The 16,882-nt window shown below is 42.0% G+C and overlaps 2 protein-coding genes across 2 annotated transcripts; one reads left to right on the plus strand and one right to left on the minus strand.

Annotated features, from left to right (window-relative positions):
• Positions 1-113: 113 nt before the first annotated feature.
• Positions 114-1,678, minus strand: LOC146376549 (uncharacterized). The gene is made up of 3 exons (XM_084947574.1): positions 1,425-1,678; positions 1,279-1,338; positions 114-1,185 (listed from the first exon to the last, which is right to left on the minus strand). Exons 1-3 carry the CDS (start codon positions 1,612-1,614, stop codon positions 1,049-1,051), a joined length of 387 nt encoding a protein of 128 aa, XP_084803700.1. The 5' UTR covers positions 1,615-1,678; the 3' UTR covers positions 114-1,048.
• A 2,866-nt stretch (positions 1,679-4,544) lies between these two features.
• Positions 4,545-14,722, plus strand: pmpca (peptidase, mitochondrial processing subunit alpha). Its single transcript, XM_084946637.1, has 13 exons — positions 4,545-4,639; positions 10,495-10,697; positions 10,795-10,874; positions 10,960-11,042; positions 11,145-11,239; positions 11,323-11,423; positions 11,986-12,249; positions 12,385-12,477; positions 12,557-12,675; positions 12,757-12,847; positions 13,341-13,403; positions 13,490-13,634; positions 13,717-14,722. The coding sequence occupies exons 1-13, from the start codon at positions 4,593-4,595 to the stop codon at positions 13,884-13,886; spliced, it is 1,554 nt and encodes a 517-aa protein (XP_084802763.1). The 5' UTR covers positions 4,545-4,592; the 3' UTR covers positions 13,887-14,722.
• The last annotated feature ends 2,160 nt before the right edge of the window (positions 14,723-16,882 follow it).

Consider the following 16,882-nt stretch of genomic DNA (forward strand, 5'->3'; position numbering starts at 1 on the left):
TGTATATATTGTATTTCCTTAGGACTGAAGGATGATGGATTTCTTCTTTCCAAACTGCATGTCTGCACAAACAAGATATAGAATTTGTATTGTATACATATTAATTCTAATATTTTTTTAATGTATTTTTTACATTTAGTACAACTATAGAACATCACATTACATTTCACAACACATATTACCTGCATAATAAACCACATTGTTTCAGTGCATAAGTTACTGTTTTGAAAAACACAAAAGGGCACAATAGCACAAACAAATGACAGTTCGATTTGCAAGAAAATAAATACCACTCATTGCAGGGGATTGTATCTAGTCTAAAATGTTATCCAAACAAATTTCCACATCATCCTTAAGTAATTTTCTGTTTGTAAACACAATAAATATACCAATAAATAAATACAACCTGTGCAGTATCCTTTATCCGCTTCTATATAAAAATACAGGAGGATGAAATATGACCAAAAGGGGTGTGACCCAGTAGATAGATCTAAAATTAGATCTATCAAAATTTATCTTATCATTTTTATGCTGCTTTAACTGTGTTACCATGGTATCCCTTTTTTCGTCATTTGACTTTTGTTTTGGTCGTTAAAGCCTGAGCTGAGTAAATCTGCAGATGTGTGTAGGTTGTTGAATAAGATGGTCATTTGTCCATTCATCTTAGTACAAGGCATTCATATATATCCTCAAGGGCTACCTTTATTTCATTTATGTCCAATTTTAGATCTGAAAGCCAAGTTCCTAAAGAATATTTCATGCAAAGAAGATGATGTCTTTTATTATCAAACTGTGATCCAGAGTTTCATTATAGTGAGAAACAGAGGAAATTAAATCACACAGAGCTACAAGATGAATTCCATGTTTATTTTTAACTGATGATTTTACATCAGAATTAATTAGACAACATGAAGGGAAAAACATTTACTGAAGAGGTAAAAGTCAATCTGATTTTTGATCCTGAACTTTAATGTAGGACATTTTTTCTTATTATAAGGTGTCATATCTGTGTGAAAGTTTAATAAATTTGTTGGGTTGTTGGTCAAAGTCATGACAGCAGTGCCAGAAACATAACAGGTGAGAGGAGGAGGAAAACCGGAGTGATGAAGATGTGATCCGCTGCATCGTGGAGCTCGTTTAAACACAGGGCCTGCTCCAGCATTTGGTGGGTCTCAGCACTTATCCCTAAAGGACACAGTACAGAGTTTTTTTGTTGGGATAGAGACGACTAAGTGCTACAACAAAGTAAGCTCTGAAAACCAGAATTGGAGAGCTCACCATGTTGGGACCACTCCTTCCAGGCGTGCAGATATTCAGCGTCATGCTCCCCACCAGTAGCTATATTCAAATTTGATAAAAGTATCTATTAAGACTTTGTATTTATGAAACTCTATCCACTTGTAACAAGAAAGCTCTGTTTTTACCTTTGGAGTGCTCAATCAGAAGATGTTTCAAATCCCTGAGAGCCCTGGTGAGGTTCTCCAGTTGGTGCTGCAGGTGGAGGTTTTCTTCTTTCAGAGTGTGGATGGTGTCCTGGAGCTCGTAAGCTGAGCCGGAGTGTGAAAACAGAGAAATCATCCAAAGCACTGCGGTGACAAGCATAATGGAGAACATTGTGGCAAATAATAAATGTGCTGTTGCTGGTCACAGTCCTGCTGAATCTCTCTTCAGCTGCAGAATGCTTTAAAGTCAGGTGGAAGTGTTAATGTTATTGAGGAGCTGACTTGTTTCTGTGTCAGAATTGATTCACTGATGGGTAGTTAAATGCTCTTGGCCCGCTTACCCACTCAAATGGATCAATTGTTCTGTTTTGGATCTTAGGGCCCAAATTACAGACACAGATAGAGCTGGTTTGGAGTTAATAAACCTTCATCCTAAAACAAAAAAAACAAACAAAAAAAACGAAAAGCACCTGTGAATTTGAGCAGTGCACTGAAGAAAATTAAGTCAGTAAGTAGTTATCTCCTTAATCCTACTAATAGTCAGACAAATCTCTGTGTCTATATGACAGTTCGTCCCATCCACTTTAAACTTGGCAAGTGTATTCTTGGGGTCTTTTAAATGTGTTTTCCTTTATTTGGCTATCTTTGTGAGATTTGTGGATTCTCATTAACTATAATTGTAACTTTTACAGCTAAGTGCCCAACCCTTTATCTTACCCCAACATAAACTTAATTTTAACTTTAACTGATTTTAACTGTCCCTTCACCCCAAAAAGACAATTCTTTCACAATTGTTTATTACTTTGCTTGCCTAAAAGTAAACTGGTTCTCAAATGATTATTTATTTATGTATTTGTTGCTTTTGGTTTCCTGTAAATAAATAAAATACTTTCATCATTTACTTATGCTATTTGGGTAAGCTGCACTGAGCTGTGGCCACAAGGTGGTTGATGCCTGTCCTGGGGGTAACCCCCAAACCAGATGGTGGACACCAGAGGTAAAGGGAACCATCAGGTTGAAGAATGAGTCCTATTGGGCTTGGTTAGCCTGCAGAACTTCGCAGGCAGCCGATATATACCAACAGGCCAAGCGGAACACTACCCAGGCAGTGGAAATAAGTTGGACGTGTTCCTGGTGGGTGTTGGACTCTGCCAGGGCTGCCCTTTGTCACCAATTGTGTTCAGAATTTTTATGGACAGAATTTCTAGACGTAGCCAAGTGGCGGAAGGCTTCCACTTGGGTGGTCTCCGAATCTCGTCTCTGCTTTTCTCACCTGATGTGGTTCTGTTGGCTTCATCAGGTTGTGGCCTCCAGCTTGCACTGGAGTGGTTCACAGCACTGGAGTGTGAAGCTGCGGGAATGAGAATTAGAACCTCTGAGTCTGATGCCATGGTCCTCAGCTGGAAAAGGTCGAGTTATTGCCCCAAATGGAGGAGTTTAAGTATCTCAGGGTTTTGTTCACAAGTGAAGGGAGAGTGGAGTGTGAAATTAACTGACGGCTTGTGCAGCGGCTGCAATGATGCGGACGCTGTACCAGCCCATCATGGAAAAGAGAGGGCTGAGTGTAAAAGGGAAGCTCTCGATTTACCATTTGATGGTAAATCAAGTGGTAAATCAAGCTTTGTGTAGTGACCGAAAGAACGAGATTGCAGATACAAGCAGCAAAATGAGCTTTCTCGTGCCACTGATGGGTGGCTGGACTCTCTCCTTTAGAGATAAGGTGAGTTCGGCCAGCCAGAAGGGGCTCAGAGTAGAGCCACTATTCCTCCACATCGAAAGGAGCCAGTTGAGGCGTTTCAGGCTTCTGACTAGGATGCCTCTTGGACACCTCTTAGTTGAGGTGTTCTTAGCATGTCCCACCGGGATAGGCCCAGGGCACACAGACTATATCTCCTGGCTGGCCTGGGAACACCATGGTGTTCCCCTGGACAAGCTGGAGGAGGTGGGTGGTGCATCCTCTGGCTGCTGCCCAGTGGAAGAAAATGGATAGGCTGTAATAAAATGGATGGATGGATGGATAATTCTTGAGAAAGCTGCAACCCCAAATCTGCCAGCTGTGACTGCCCTGTGAGGCGGCCGACACTTGGAGCTGTTCTGTTTTCAAAACTCTGCTTTATGACTGCCTGTGTGTGATGCATTTACAGAACATCTATAAAATGTACATAGAGAAAAAAATAATCTGGGTTACTATCTCCCCAGACAGTTACTGTCAATCTTCTAGATCAGGGGTGTGCTATAAATTTTCAAAATGGATTTCTGCTCAATGTTGATTTGAGTTTGTTGAATTTTTAAGTGTAATTTTTATGGTTGTTTCATTTTAATGGAGAGAAACAGAATATCAACCAAAGGCCTACCTGCCCAAGATGGAACATATACAGGGTAATCATACACTTAATGAACACTTAAAGGATTTAGAGAAAGCATGGAAGAAAGTTCTGTAGTCAAATGAAACTATCAGGCATCAGCTTGACCTGCCGTGTTTGGAGGAAGAGAAATGCTTAATATTTTCCAAAGCACACCATCCCCACACTCAAGCACAGAGGTGGAAACATGATGCTTCGGGGCTGTTTTTCTGTTAAGGTTGCAGGGTGACTTCACCACACTGAGGAGCTAATGGATGGGTCATGTACTTGCATGACAATAACCTAAAACATGTGTTTTAAACATGTGTTTATAATGGGTTTAACTGCATTTTTGGTTGAAATTCTCTCTCGCCATTAAAATGAAGTACCACAAAAATTAAAGACTGTTCATTTCTTTGTAAGTGAGCAAACCTACAAATTCAGCAGGGGATAAAACAATTACTTTCTTCACTGCAGAAGGGTATTTTTTTTTTCTTTATTAAATGTAAATGAAAGAAAAATACATTTAATATTGTTTTGTGCCCAAAAGACTTGATTTAGAAATACTTTGAATTTCCAGATACTGTTTGTCCCCCATAGCTGAAATTGCAGTGTTTTTATTTAACAATTATAACTGATTATTAAATAATTATTAATGACTTCACTGTGATGTTCTTATTATTCAGTAACATCGTGTGGTTTTGGCCCCTGGGCTGCATGTTCAACAACCATCAGCTGGTTGAAAGCGGAAGTGCTTCGAGTAGCTTTCGTCGTCATCCGGGTTGATCTCCGTCACAGAGGATCCAGGATGGCGACTCACATGTCGAGGTGCAGAACCTGGAGTCGGGTTCAGAGGTAACACGTTTTAAATAAACGCTCTTACAGTGTCCCTAATGTGGAGTTTAACGCGAACAGACTGCAGCAGCACCGATACACCCACTGTCTCCCACGTGACGTTTCCGCTCATCCCTGCGGGTTTAGAAGTTCTCTACGTCCTAGTCACCGTTAATTAGCAGCTAGCATGATGCTAAGTTACATCATAACCCGTTAATGAAGCTAAAAATGCTCCTCTCGCTTAAGCTTTGGCATTATTTTAGCGGCTTTCTGTAATGTCCGAGATAAAGAATTGTTCTACTTTGTTTTAATATTTTTTGAAATAGACGTGCTAGTTAGGCTGTTTTTGTTGAGAATTTGAATATGAAGAGACATATTTGGGTAAAAGAGAATAGACTGCTGGACTTAATAATGTGCGTTTGCCTGAGGATGGTGGAGGATAATACGTGCTGACTTTGAATTTATCACTGTGTGGCTGAGATTTTGATATTATAGAAGTGCTAAAAGCGGAATGTTAAACTTTTAAACTCCAAACACGTTTGGACAATGAAGTCGATAATAGTATCTATGTGCACCTAATCTATTTGAGTCAAAAGGTGAAAATAGTCATTTTCAGGGAGTTTTTACGTACTTTTGGTGCTATATGATGTCAGTGAATATGCTGATCCCTGTTGCATGGCTGTGGCTGTAAACACAAAACCCACACTGTTCTTTTTATGATGGATAGCCAATCGGAACAGAGTTTTCTCACAGCTAGAGGAGCTTAACCATGGCCAGGGCCCTGTACTAAGAAGCCACTTCAGTATACTCAAGTGATGTTATCTGGATTCACTTACCCTAACACTGGCAATCATGATAAGCAGTCATGTGAAGCTTGTTTTCAGCTGGCTAAGTTAACCGAAAGTTTTCCCTGTGTGTTCACTTAATTGGTGTAAATTGTAATATTTGAAAAATATGAGGAGGTTAAATGCGTAAACTGAAAGGATTACAGCTGCAGATAAAACAGTGTGAGAGAAAAGGCACTGTACATTTAGCTTTAAAAGCGATGTATGTTTAAATGCTCACACGGGCCAGTAAATGTACTTAGTCTTATGGATTATAATCAAGTATGTCATGAAATTTATGTTTAAAAGATGGTTTTAGTTTTTCTTCTGTCAGTTGGAGCTGACATAATTATCCGAACGTAAAAAATAAATATAAAAACAGAATTCAGACATACATTTAGACTACATACAATTTTAATATGGTCAGACAGTAAAAAAGATGATCTTTTTTGGGATCAGATATTAATGTTTGTAGAGCAATAAAAATGTTATGAATTTAGGGCTGCAACAATTCATCAAGTAATTCGATTATCATTTTCTTACTGGGTAAAATATGCTGCAAAGCTAACCTGGTCCAGACTAGAGATCAGCAGTAATGAAATAAGATAAGATAAGATAAGATAACCTTTATTAGTCCCACACGTGGGAAATTTGTTTTGTCACAGCAGGAAGTGGACAGTGCAAAAGTTATGAGGCAAAAATTAGGATACAATAAGAATAAATACAGTACACAACTGTACAGAATAGAATAAAATAAAATACTATATACAGTAGAATAAAATAAACTAAATATACAATAAGATAAAAATAGAATACAAATGCTATATACAACTGAGTAAAAATACAACGATGACAGAAAAGATTATTGCACTTAGTGTTATTGCACATGTGTGGATGTGTGTGTTTGATCAGTTAAAGTCTTTATTGTGGAGTCTGACAGCAGTGGGGAGGAAAGACCTGCGAAATCTCTCCGTCCCACACCGTGGGTGCCGCAGTCTCCCACTGAAGGAGCTGCTCAGTGCTGTCACAGTCTGCTGCATGGGGTGGGAGATGTTGTCCAACAGTGATGACAGCTTAGCCACCATTCTCCTGTCACTCACCACCTCCACTGGGTCCAGAGGGCATCCTAGAACAGAGCTGGCCCTTCGGATCAGCCTGTTCAGTCTCTTCCTGTCCCCGGCAGAGATGCTGCCGCCCCAGCAGACCATACCATAAAAGATAGCAGAAGCCACCACAGAGTCATAGAAGGTCTTCAGGAGTGGGCCCTCCACTCCAAACGACCTGAGTCTCCGCAGCAGGTACAGCCTGCTCTGCCCTTTCCTGTAGAGGGCGTCTGAGTTATGAGTCCAGTCCAGTCTGTTGTTCAGATGAACACCAAGGTACCTGTAGCTGTCCACAGCCTCGATGTCCATACCTTGGATGTTCAGTGGTTGCAGTGGAGAATGCTTGTGCCTGCGGAAGTCTACCACCAGTTCCTTGGTTTTACTGGCGTTGATCTGGAGGTAGTTCAGCTGGCACCAGTCCACAAAGTCTTGGGTCAGTCCTCTGTACTCCTTGTCGTCCCCATCAGTGATGAGGCCGACTATTGCAGAGTCATCAGAGAACTTCTGCAGGAAGCACTGGGTGGAATTGTGGGAGAAGTCTGCAGTGTAGATGGTGAAGAGGAACGGAGCCAGAACCGTTCCCTGTGGGGCCCCCGTACTGCAGACGACCCTGTCCGACACACAGCCCTGAGTCCTCACATACTGTGGTCGGTCGGTGAGGTAGTCCAAAATCCAGGTAGTGAGGTGATGGTCCACTCCAGAGTTCACCAGCTTGTCCTTTAGAATCGAGGGAAGAATAGTGTTGAAGGCACTGGAGAAATCAAAGAACATGATTCTCACAGTGCTTCCAGCGGTCTCCAGGTGAGCGAGGGAACGATGTAGGAGGTGAATGACGGCATCATCCGCTCCAATGCCAGGCTGGTAGGCAAACTGAAGTGGGTCCAGTGATGAGCTTATTAGGCGCCGAAGCTGAGCCAGGACCAACCACTCCAGGGTCTTCATCAGGTGGGATGTCAGAGCCACCGGCCTGTAGCTGTTGAGGTCCTTGGGGCGTGAAGTCTTTGGCACTGGTACAACACAGGAGGTTTTCCAGAGCTGTGGGACTCTTCCCAGCCTCAGGCTCAGGTTGAAGAGGTGCTCCATCACCCCACACAGTTGGTCCGCGCAGGACCTGACGACCCTCGAGCTGATGCCATCTGGGCCCGCTGCCTTCTTGCCATTAATCCTCCTCAGTTCCCTCCTAACCTGGGTGGTTGAGAGAGACAGGCTGGAGCCTTGTGTTGAGTGTGTATTGGATGCTGTTGTTGGGGGTGGGGAGGAGTGAGCAGGGTGAATAGAGGAGGTGTGAAGTGTCTGAGGTGTCAGAGGTGGAACAGCAGCAGTGGGGGTGGGTGAGTCTGCAGCCGATGTTGCAGACTTGCCTCATGGCTGAATCAAATCGGTTGAAGAAATGATTCAGTTCATTTGCCCATCTCACATCCCTCCCAGGCAGAGAGTTCTGCTGTTTGTGGCCCGAGATGGTTCTGAGGCCTCTCCAGACTTCACCAATGTTGTTTTGTTGAAGCTGGTTCTCCATCTTCTGCCTGTAGCTGTCCTTCCCATTCCTTATCAGTCCCCTCAGCTCTCTCTACACCCTTTTCAACTCCTCTTTGTCTCTGGATTTGAAGGCCCTCCTCTTCTGCTTGAGGACGGTTTTAATTTCTGGGGTAATCCAAGGTTTGTTGTTGGAGAAACACCGTACAGTCCTGGTAGGTACGGTGTTATCCACACAGAAATTTATATAGTCAGTAATGCATGTAGTAAGGCTGTCGATGTCCTCTCCGTGGTCATCACAAATCACCTCCCACACAGTCGACTCAAAACAATCCTTAAGAGCCTCCTCGCTCTCCTCCGACCATCTCTGTACTGTGCGGGTGGCTGGTGGCTCCCTGCGCACTAAGGGCTCATACACAGGGACAAGGTGCACCAGGTTGTGATCAGATCTGCCCAGGGGAGGGAGAGGTGATGAACTGTATGCCTCTTCTGCATTGGCATACAGTAAGTCCAGTGTTTTATTGTCTCTGGTTGGGCAGGTCACATACTGGGTGAAGGTGGGCAGTGTGGAGTCCAGTGAGGCATGATTGAAGTCCCCTGATATTATGAGAAGGGCTCTCGGTGATTGTGTTTGCAGTCTGCTGACCACAGAGTGGAGAGAGTCACAGGCTGCATCCGCGTTGGCCGAGGGGGGGACATACGCTGTAATCGCGATAACATGCGAGAACTCCCGGGGCAGGTAGTACGGACGCATGCTAACGGCTAACAGCTCAATGTCTCTGCTGCAGAGTTGCTCTTTTACAGTGATGTGCCCAGGGTTACACCATCTGTCGTTCACAAAAACTGCCAGTCCCCCTCCTTTCCTCTTACCGCTGTCTCTGGTCCTGTCCGCTCGCAGCAGCTGGAATCCCGGTAGTGTCACGCTCGTGTCCGGAGTTAGCGATGTTAGCCACGACTCCGTTAGCATCATGATGCTACATTGCCGGTACTCCCTCTGTGACCAGGTTAGCGACGTGAGCTCATCCATCTTATTGGGCAAAGATCTTACATTTCCAATAATTACAGAAGGAAGAGATGGTCGATAACGTCTCCTTCTCGGGCGACGGCGCTCCTTCCCAGCACGACACCCCCGTCTTTTCCTCCTCAGCTCGCTGGGAATGTCGGGTCTGTCCGCCGGCAGCACCGCTGCAGGACGCAGCGCTAACAGCTGATCCTTACTGTAAACAAAGGATCGCTGCTCTGGGTCCCCAGACACGGGTGAAAAAAGTAGAAATAAACTGAGAAAAACGACCAGGACTAGCACAATCACCACCTACTGACCAAAAATTCTGCAGCCAATAGTATGTCTTTGCAAAATGGCTGTTTCCCTCTGAAGAGTATGGAAAACATGCAAGCTGGATTTTCTTTTCCTTTTTTATTCTTCTTCTTCTTCTTTCCTTTTTTTAAACATGGAAATTAAAAAAACAAATAAACTATTTTCCACTCCACTTTGTGCCTGACACTAAGAGGACAGGCCTCTTTCAAGCAACTGCCATATATAATGGATGTTCAGTAGTTTCTGATGCAGATTGTTTTCTTCTAGTTGAATGATTCAGCTTGTAAGATCTTAGCCCGCTCAGGTATGTTTGCATGTCACGATATTATTTTGTCTCAGCTTTTCTGTTGTGTAACAGTAACATATTGCCAAAAAAGAGAGCATATGGCAAACAAGGCTTTAAAGTACTGGACAAGATGCCAGTACAATTATTATTAGTAGTAGTAGCATTGTTGTAAAATTCTGAAGACATTTGATATTTAAGCTTTGCGAATTTTATAGATAGCATATCCATTTGGTATCTATACTGTATTATTAAAGGAAATTTTTTCTTTCTCACTGTTGCCAAGTGCTTGCTCATAGGGGGTTATGTGATTCTTGGGGTTTCTTTTTAATACTTTAGGGTCTTTAACTTACAGTATAAAATGTCCTGAGGTTACCGTTGTGGATTGGCACCATTTGAATTGAATTTAAGTGAATTGATGCAGAATGCAAAGTAAGAAGGTAATAAAATGGTCAGTCCCCTTTAACATTTAAAGGCCCGCAGGTGTTGAACATTCTGCCACCATAGATAAAAACATGAACTGATTTTAAACTTTAAGGCCAAATCTCTAAAATATGTCTTCTTAGCTGTTCTATGAAGTTTGTCAGTATTTGTGTTAGTCACTGTTGTCTCCATTGCTGTTTGATGTACTGTTTGTTTTTATTTTTGTATTGGCACATTGTTTGTCAGAAGACTAATTGGTGAGGTCTTTAAAGTAGCTGTGGCTAGAAGGGCTATGTACAATGTAAAGGTTGTACTAAAATTAAACCCAGCAATGTTAATATTTATTGGTCATGTTGTATAAGCTGCAGTTTTTTCAAAAGTTGGCTTTTGAAATTCAGCTTTTAAAAGTTGATGAGGCTTTTTTTTTTATAGCAGTTGTTTTATTGTCATCCAAGGTATGGGATAGCAGCTTACCGGAAATACAGCAGTGGTGGCGGATACCCAAATATCTCCCTCTCTACACCGTTGTCTGGGATCCCCAAACCAGTGTTCGCTTCAGTGGATGGCCAGGAAAAATATGAGACCAAGATTACCACTCTAGAAAATGGCCTCAAAGTTGCTTCCCAAAACAAGTTTGGTGAATTCTGCACAGTTGGAGGTAAGTTGTGTCTTTGATGTGCTGATATATTCACTGTTCTTTGTCACCTGCAAGAACTGGATAAAGTGAGATTCTCTCTCTTTCTTCCTTTTGTTAGTTTTGGTTAATTCGGGATCCAGACATGAAGCAAAGTATCCAAGTGGGATTGCACACTTCTTAGAAAAACTTGCATTTTCTGTAAGTATTAAATAAAATCCAATGAAAAAGACCAAAAAGGTGGAGGTGTGAGCAATAAACCTGAGAACAACATTTATGTCTTTAGTCCACAGCACAGTATGGGAGTAAAGATGAAATCCTTCTTACGTTAGAGAAACACGGGGGGATCTGTGACTGTCAGACATCCAGGTATTTAACACAGTTCCCGTCTCGGTGTGGAATGATGTAATGATAAACGCAAGCAACACACAGCTGATTTGAGGTGTGTCGATTGGTTGTTTTGCTTTGCAGAGACACCACAATGTATGCTGTGTCTGCTGAAGTGAAAGGTCTGGACACAGTGGTCAGTCTTCTGTCTGATGCTGTTCTGCAGCCTCGCCTGCTGGGTAAGGACATATAATTTAGGGTCAGTCCTCACAAACTGTCCAAGAGTTTCCACCGGTAATACAAACTGTTTCTTTGTGTGCAGATGAAGAGCTCGAGATGACCAGAATGGCGGTGCGCTTTGAGTTAGAAGATCTCAACATGAGGCCAGATCCTGAGCCATTACTCACTGAGATGATCCATGCTGTGAGTTATGCCTCATTATTCCTTAGCTAGTCCATCCAGCCATTCATCCCATTTTATTATTAATCAGTGAATTACTAATGAAACCAAAATCCACTGTCAAAATTTCAATGCTCATTTCTACTCTGATAGAGTAACTTTGCATGATTCACAGTCCAAAATGATCTATTTGCCTTAGCTGAGCTTTTGTGCAGCCTCTCCATTCACTCACAGTCTGAACCAAGCTGTTTTGCTTCTTCCCTCTTTGAGTCCACCCTTCCTTTAAGCCAAATTTCTTCTTATTGGAGGCCTCGTGCAAACAGAAGATTTGAACAAGGAGTGAAAGAGGCTTCTGTATGTCAGGGTTAATCACATTAAGGAGCTTCGCTCTTGTTGATATCATACAGAGTCAGGAGTGGCAAAAATTATGAAAATGAGTGTTTGGAGTAATCTGAAGTCTGAATGGGTCAGAGGGATTACTTGTAGATATTCTGGCCTCATTAATGTCAAACTCAATGGTGAGTAGTCCTAGTTTGTTTTCATCTTTAAATCTATATGTAACCCTTCTTTGTTGTTTTGTTTCCAGGCTGCGTATCGAGGCAACACAGTCGGACTGCCTCGTTTTTGTCCTGCAGAAAATGTGGATAAGATTGACAAGAATGTGCTTCACAGTTACCTGCGTAACTATTACCGTCCAGAGCGCATGGTGCTGGCAGGAGTGGGCATCGAGCACGAGCAGCTGGTCGAAAGTGCCAGGAAATACCTGCTGGACGTAAAGCCAGTGTGGGGAACGAGTTCAGCGCCCAACGTGGACCTCTCTGTAGCACAGTACACTGGTGGCATCATCAAGGTGATTAACCAGGCTCTGTTTAAAATCACAGTTTGGCAGATACCTGCTTTTGTTATTATTCCTCCTTTCTGCTGGAGAAAGCAAATGATCTTTAAAGGATCTTTCAAAGTTGGACATTGTCTTTTATTCTGTTAGATGGAGAAGGATATGTCAGACGTGAGCCTCGGCCCCACCCCCATCCCAGAACTTACCCACATCATGATCGGCCTGGAGAGCTGCTCCTACCTGGTGGGTGTTTGCAGTGTCTTGGAAAGTCTCCAATCAGGGGCCTGAGACATGTTAAAGGGTAAAAATGTTCCCTTTACAGGAGGATGACTTTATCCCATTCGCTGTGCTCAACATGATGATGGGTGGAGGCGGCTCCTTCTCTGCAGGAGGACCCGGGAAAGGCATGTTCACCCGACTGTACCTGAATGTCCTTAACAGGTGAGCGTCTCACAAGCAAATTGTACTAAAACTATTTAAATTAGTCATCACCGACTGTTAAATTTTTGTTATCTGTTGTAGGCATCATTGGATGTACAACGCCACCTCCTACCATCATAGCTACGAGGACAGCGGCCTACTGTGTATCCATGCTAGTGCAGACCCCAGACAGGTTGGTACAGACTCAACACAGGACAGCTGCAGAGTATCTGTTAGGATTCTGTAACACATTTCTCAATTAAATTTAAAACTATTTATGATGAGGCTTTGGCAGCTCTGGTGCTCTGGGGTAGGTGGTTTCACAGGACACAGCCTTCAACTGGAAAGGCCCGATCCCCTCTGTTTTTGACCTTGCCCTGGGAACATCCAGAATCCTCTGATTAGAAAACCTTAGTGGCCTAACTTGAGGGTTGATGCTTAAAAGCTTAGATAAAAAAAAAAGGGGGCAAAGGTCAAAGACTTAAGAACAAGCAATAAAATCTAAAACTAAATTCTAAAAGTGGCAGGAAGCCAGTAAAGAGAGGATAAATGGGTAATGTGCTCTTGCTTTTTTGTCCCTGTAAGGAGCTGAGTGTATATTTGGGAAAAGTTCACCTCCAGTGAATAGTTTGTCATGTTTTTTGTGGTTCTTTTTCTTATTTCTTATTTCATTTATTCATTTCCAGGTGAGAGAAATGGTGGAAATAATCACCAGAGAGTTCATTCAGATGGGCGGCAGTGCAGGAGAGGTAATGATCGCCACAAGCTTTGTCATCATCATTTAGCGGAATAAAAATTACACAGTTCTTTTAATAAATTTCCCTTGTGTGCTCAGATGGAGCTGGAGAGGGCAAAGACTCAGCTGAAGTCCATGTTGATGATGAACCTTGAATCACGGCCGGTTATTTTTGAAGACGTTGGTCGTCAGGTTCTCTCCACAGGAAAGAGAAAGCTGCCACATGAGCTCTGTCATCTAATAAGTGAGTACTGGAAGGATTTTTGTGTTCTTTTCTTTGCAAGTCATCTAAATTTGTGTGACGATAATATTCAAATAATTTTCAGGCAGCGTGACACCTGGTGACATTAAAAGAGTGACCACCAAGATGCTGCGCAGTAAGCCAGCTGTCGCAGCGCTTGGAGACCTCATAGAGCTACCCTCGTACGAACACATCCAGGCCGCCTTGTCCAGCAAGGACGGACGTCTGCCCCGCACATACCGCCTCTTCAGATAGACCCGCATCATCACTTTACATAAACTGGACTTGAAGATTAGTGTTCCCTCCGAACACGGAAATCACCACAGCTTACTGTGAAGGGTGACAAATACCTCTGAGAGAAGGGGTGATTTTAAAGAAATGACACATTGTACTCTCCAGTAATCCTAGTCTGTATACAACTGTATTTTTATTTTGTTGCCAGGAAGTCAATAATTCATTATTTTTATGGGAGGTTTGCAGGAGTTTGCTTTTAAAGAAACACAAAATTATCATGTAAGGTTCCCATTTAAAAACCCCACCAGTGTCACAGAGCCACTCAGAGTAGACTGTGTTCTGGATGCCCCTCAAACTCTTTAATTTTTTTTTTATTCCACCATTACTTTCTTTGCAGATCGCAGCTCTCTAAAAAATTGTCTTTATTCCAGAGTCAGTGGATTAAACTGTTATTTATACAACAAGACTTTATAATGTCCTTTTACAGGTACAGAGACAGCAGAAAGTTACATAATATATGATTAAAAACAAAATGGAGATTTTTGGATCAGTCACTGACTTGACTGCTTGTCCTCCAGATTGAAATTGTGGTTTGTGTATTGTACAGTAAAAAGATGGTTAAATAAGTGTGGTGTTTGTTTTTACTGTTACGCTGAAGGCTTTGCAAATCACATTGGTTATGAGGAGCCACAGCTGTGTGACGACCACATAAGGGCAAAGAATAGAAAAAGCAGTCTATAGTCTGTCTGACTTACAGCAATTATGTCTGCATATGTTGAGTTGATTATTTTTTGTCTGTTTCATGGATATTCTCACAGAAACGCACAAACTAAGAATTAAAACAATCTCAAATTTAATGTTTTCTATTCTTACTACTTTCTATATTGTAGATACACATTGAAGACATCAAATATATAAAGCAAAATATATGGAATTATGTAGCAAAGAAAAAAAACGGATAATTAACTCTAAATATGTTTTATATTTTAGTAGGGTGACCATATTTTGGTTTCCCAAAAAGTGGACACTTGGCCCAGTCATGAAGAGCTTTAATAATACTGTTTGCTTAAAGAAAACGTTAACATATTCAAACAATGCCTTCTCTGTGCCGTTAATGAATGGTAAAATAAAAAATATCACATAGGCTTTTATAAGTCAACAAGTGCAAAAAAAGGAGGATGGTTGGTCACCCTAATTCCTCAAAGTAGTCACCCTTTTCTTTGTTGACAGCACTGCAAACCCTTGGCCTTCTCTCAATAAGCTTCATGATGTAGTCACCTGAAATAGTTTTCACTTCACAGGTGTGCCTTGTCAGGGTTCATTTGTGGAATTTCTTGCCTTCTCAATGGGGTTGGGAGCATCATTTGTGTTGTGCAGAAGTAAGGTTTGTACACAGCTGACAGCTGTGACAACTGTTAAAATTCATAATATGGCAAGAACCAATCAGCTAAGTAAAGAGAAACAACAGTCCATCATTACTTTAAGAACTGAAGGTCAGTGAGTACAAAAAATTGCAAAAACTTTGAATGTGTCCCCAAGTGCAGTCGCAAAAACCATCAAGCGGTATGATGAAACTCGAGGACCACCCCAGGAAAGGAAGACCAAGAGTCACCTCTGCTGCTGAGGATAAATTAATTTGAGTCACCAGCCTCAGAAAATCACGTTAACAGCACCTCAAATTAGAGCCCAGATAAATGCCTCACAGAGTTCCAGTAGAAGACACATCTCTACATCAACTGTTCAGAGGAGACTGCTCGAGTCCAAATCTGAGATCTTTGGTTACACCTGCTGTGTCTGCGACACAGAAAAGATCAGCGGATGGTCTCTACATGCATGGTTCCCACTGTGAAGCGTGGAGGTGGTGTGATGGATTGGAGGTGCTTTGCTGGTACACTGTTGGGGATTTTTTCAAAACTGAAGGCACGTTGAACCAGATTGGCTACCACAGCATCTTGTAGCAACATGCCATCCCATCTCAGGTTTGCGTTTAGTTGGACCATCATTTATTTTTCAACAGGACAGTCACCCCAAACACACCTCCGGGCTGCGTAAGTGATGGAGTGGTGCACCAAATGGCTTGGCCTTTACAGTCACCTGACCTAAACCCAGTCTAGATGGGTTGGGATCTGATGGACTGCAGAGTGACGGGAAAAGGGCCAACAAGTGGAAAACCATTTCAGCTGACTACCACATGAAGCTTGTCGAGAGAATGCCAAGAGTGTGTAATAATAATAGCTATTTTGAAGAATCTAGACTATAAAACATGAGTTCTTTCACACTTTTTGTTTACTACATGACTGTTGACAAGAGGCTGTAAGCCTGTAAATCATGCCCCTAACTTTAACCTTTGGTAGTGACAAAGGGACAACTATTTTTGACTCAGTTTAAGAAGCACCCTCAAGTGGCCATTGGAGAAACTGCAGTTTTGGGGATTCCCACACAGGCTTCATCTTTAAGCTCTGGAAGCTGGTGCTCAGCTACACCTTAGATTTAACACAGTATTATAACTACTATATTAAGTTGATAACATTGCAACACATTGTGCTCCCCCACACTTAAATACATCTGTTATGGGCAAAATGTATCCAACAAACAAAGGTGTTTTCAAACCTTTATTATGGGATGTTACATCAGGTGACATAAAAAGATACAGTTATGGATAAGAGGTCCCGATGATGTATAAAACAATACCCACAGGCACTTTTTTTAAAAACAGAATGCTCTTCATGCTGGGAATGCAGATGATTAATGTGCTGCTACATACAGTACATGGACAGTTTACACAGTAATAAGATGAGAGGTAAGGCATTGCGTTGAGTGTTGCAAAGGTTCACTTGGCCTAATCACACAAAAGGTAGCAATAATGGTAGTAATATAGTAGTAATATCATTAAAATGCTCAAACTTTTTTTCATAGCAAGTGAGTTCCTTTAAGAAATATTGAATAAAAGCATCAAATAACTGTAATTTCCCTGAATTTAACAGTAGCTCTTAACAAGGTGCAACATGCTCTTAAAA

This window comes from Perissodus microlepis, chromosome 12, assembly GCF_051167445.1.
Source record: "Perissodus microlepis isolate ML-2025 ecotype Zambia chromosome 12, ASM5116744v1, whole genome shotgun sequence".
Taxonomy (NCBI): domain Eukaryota; kingdom Metazoa; phylum Chordata; class Actinopteri; order Cichliformes; family Cichlidae; genus Perissodus; species Perissodus microlepis.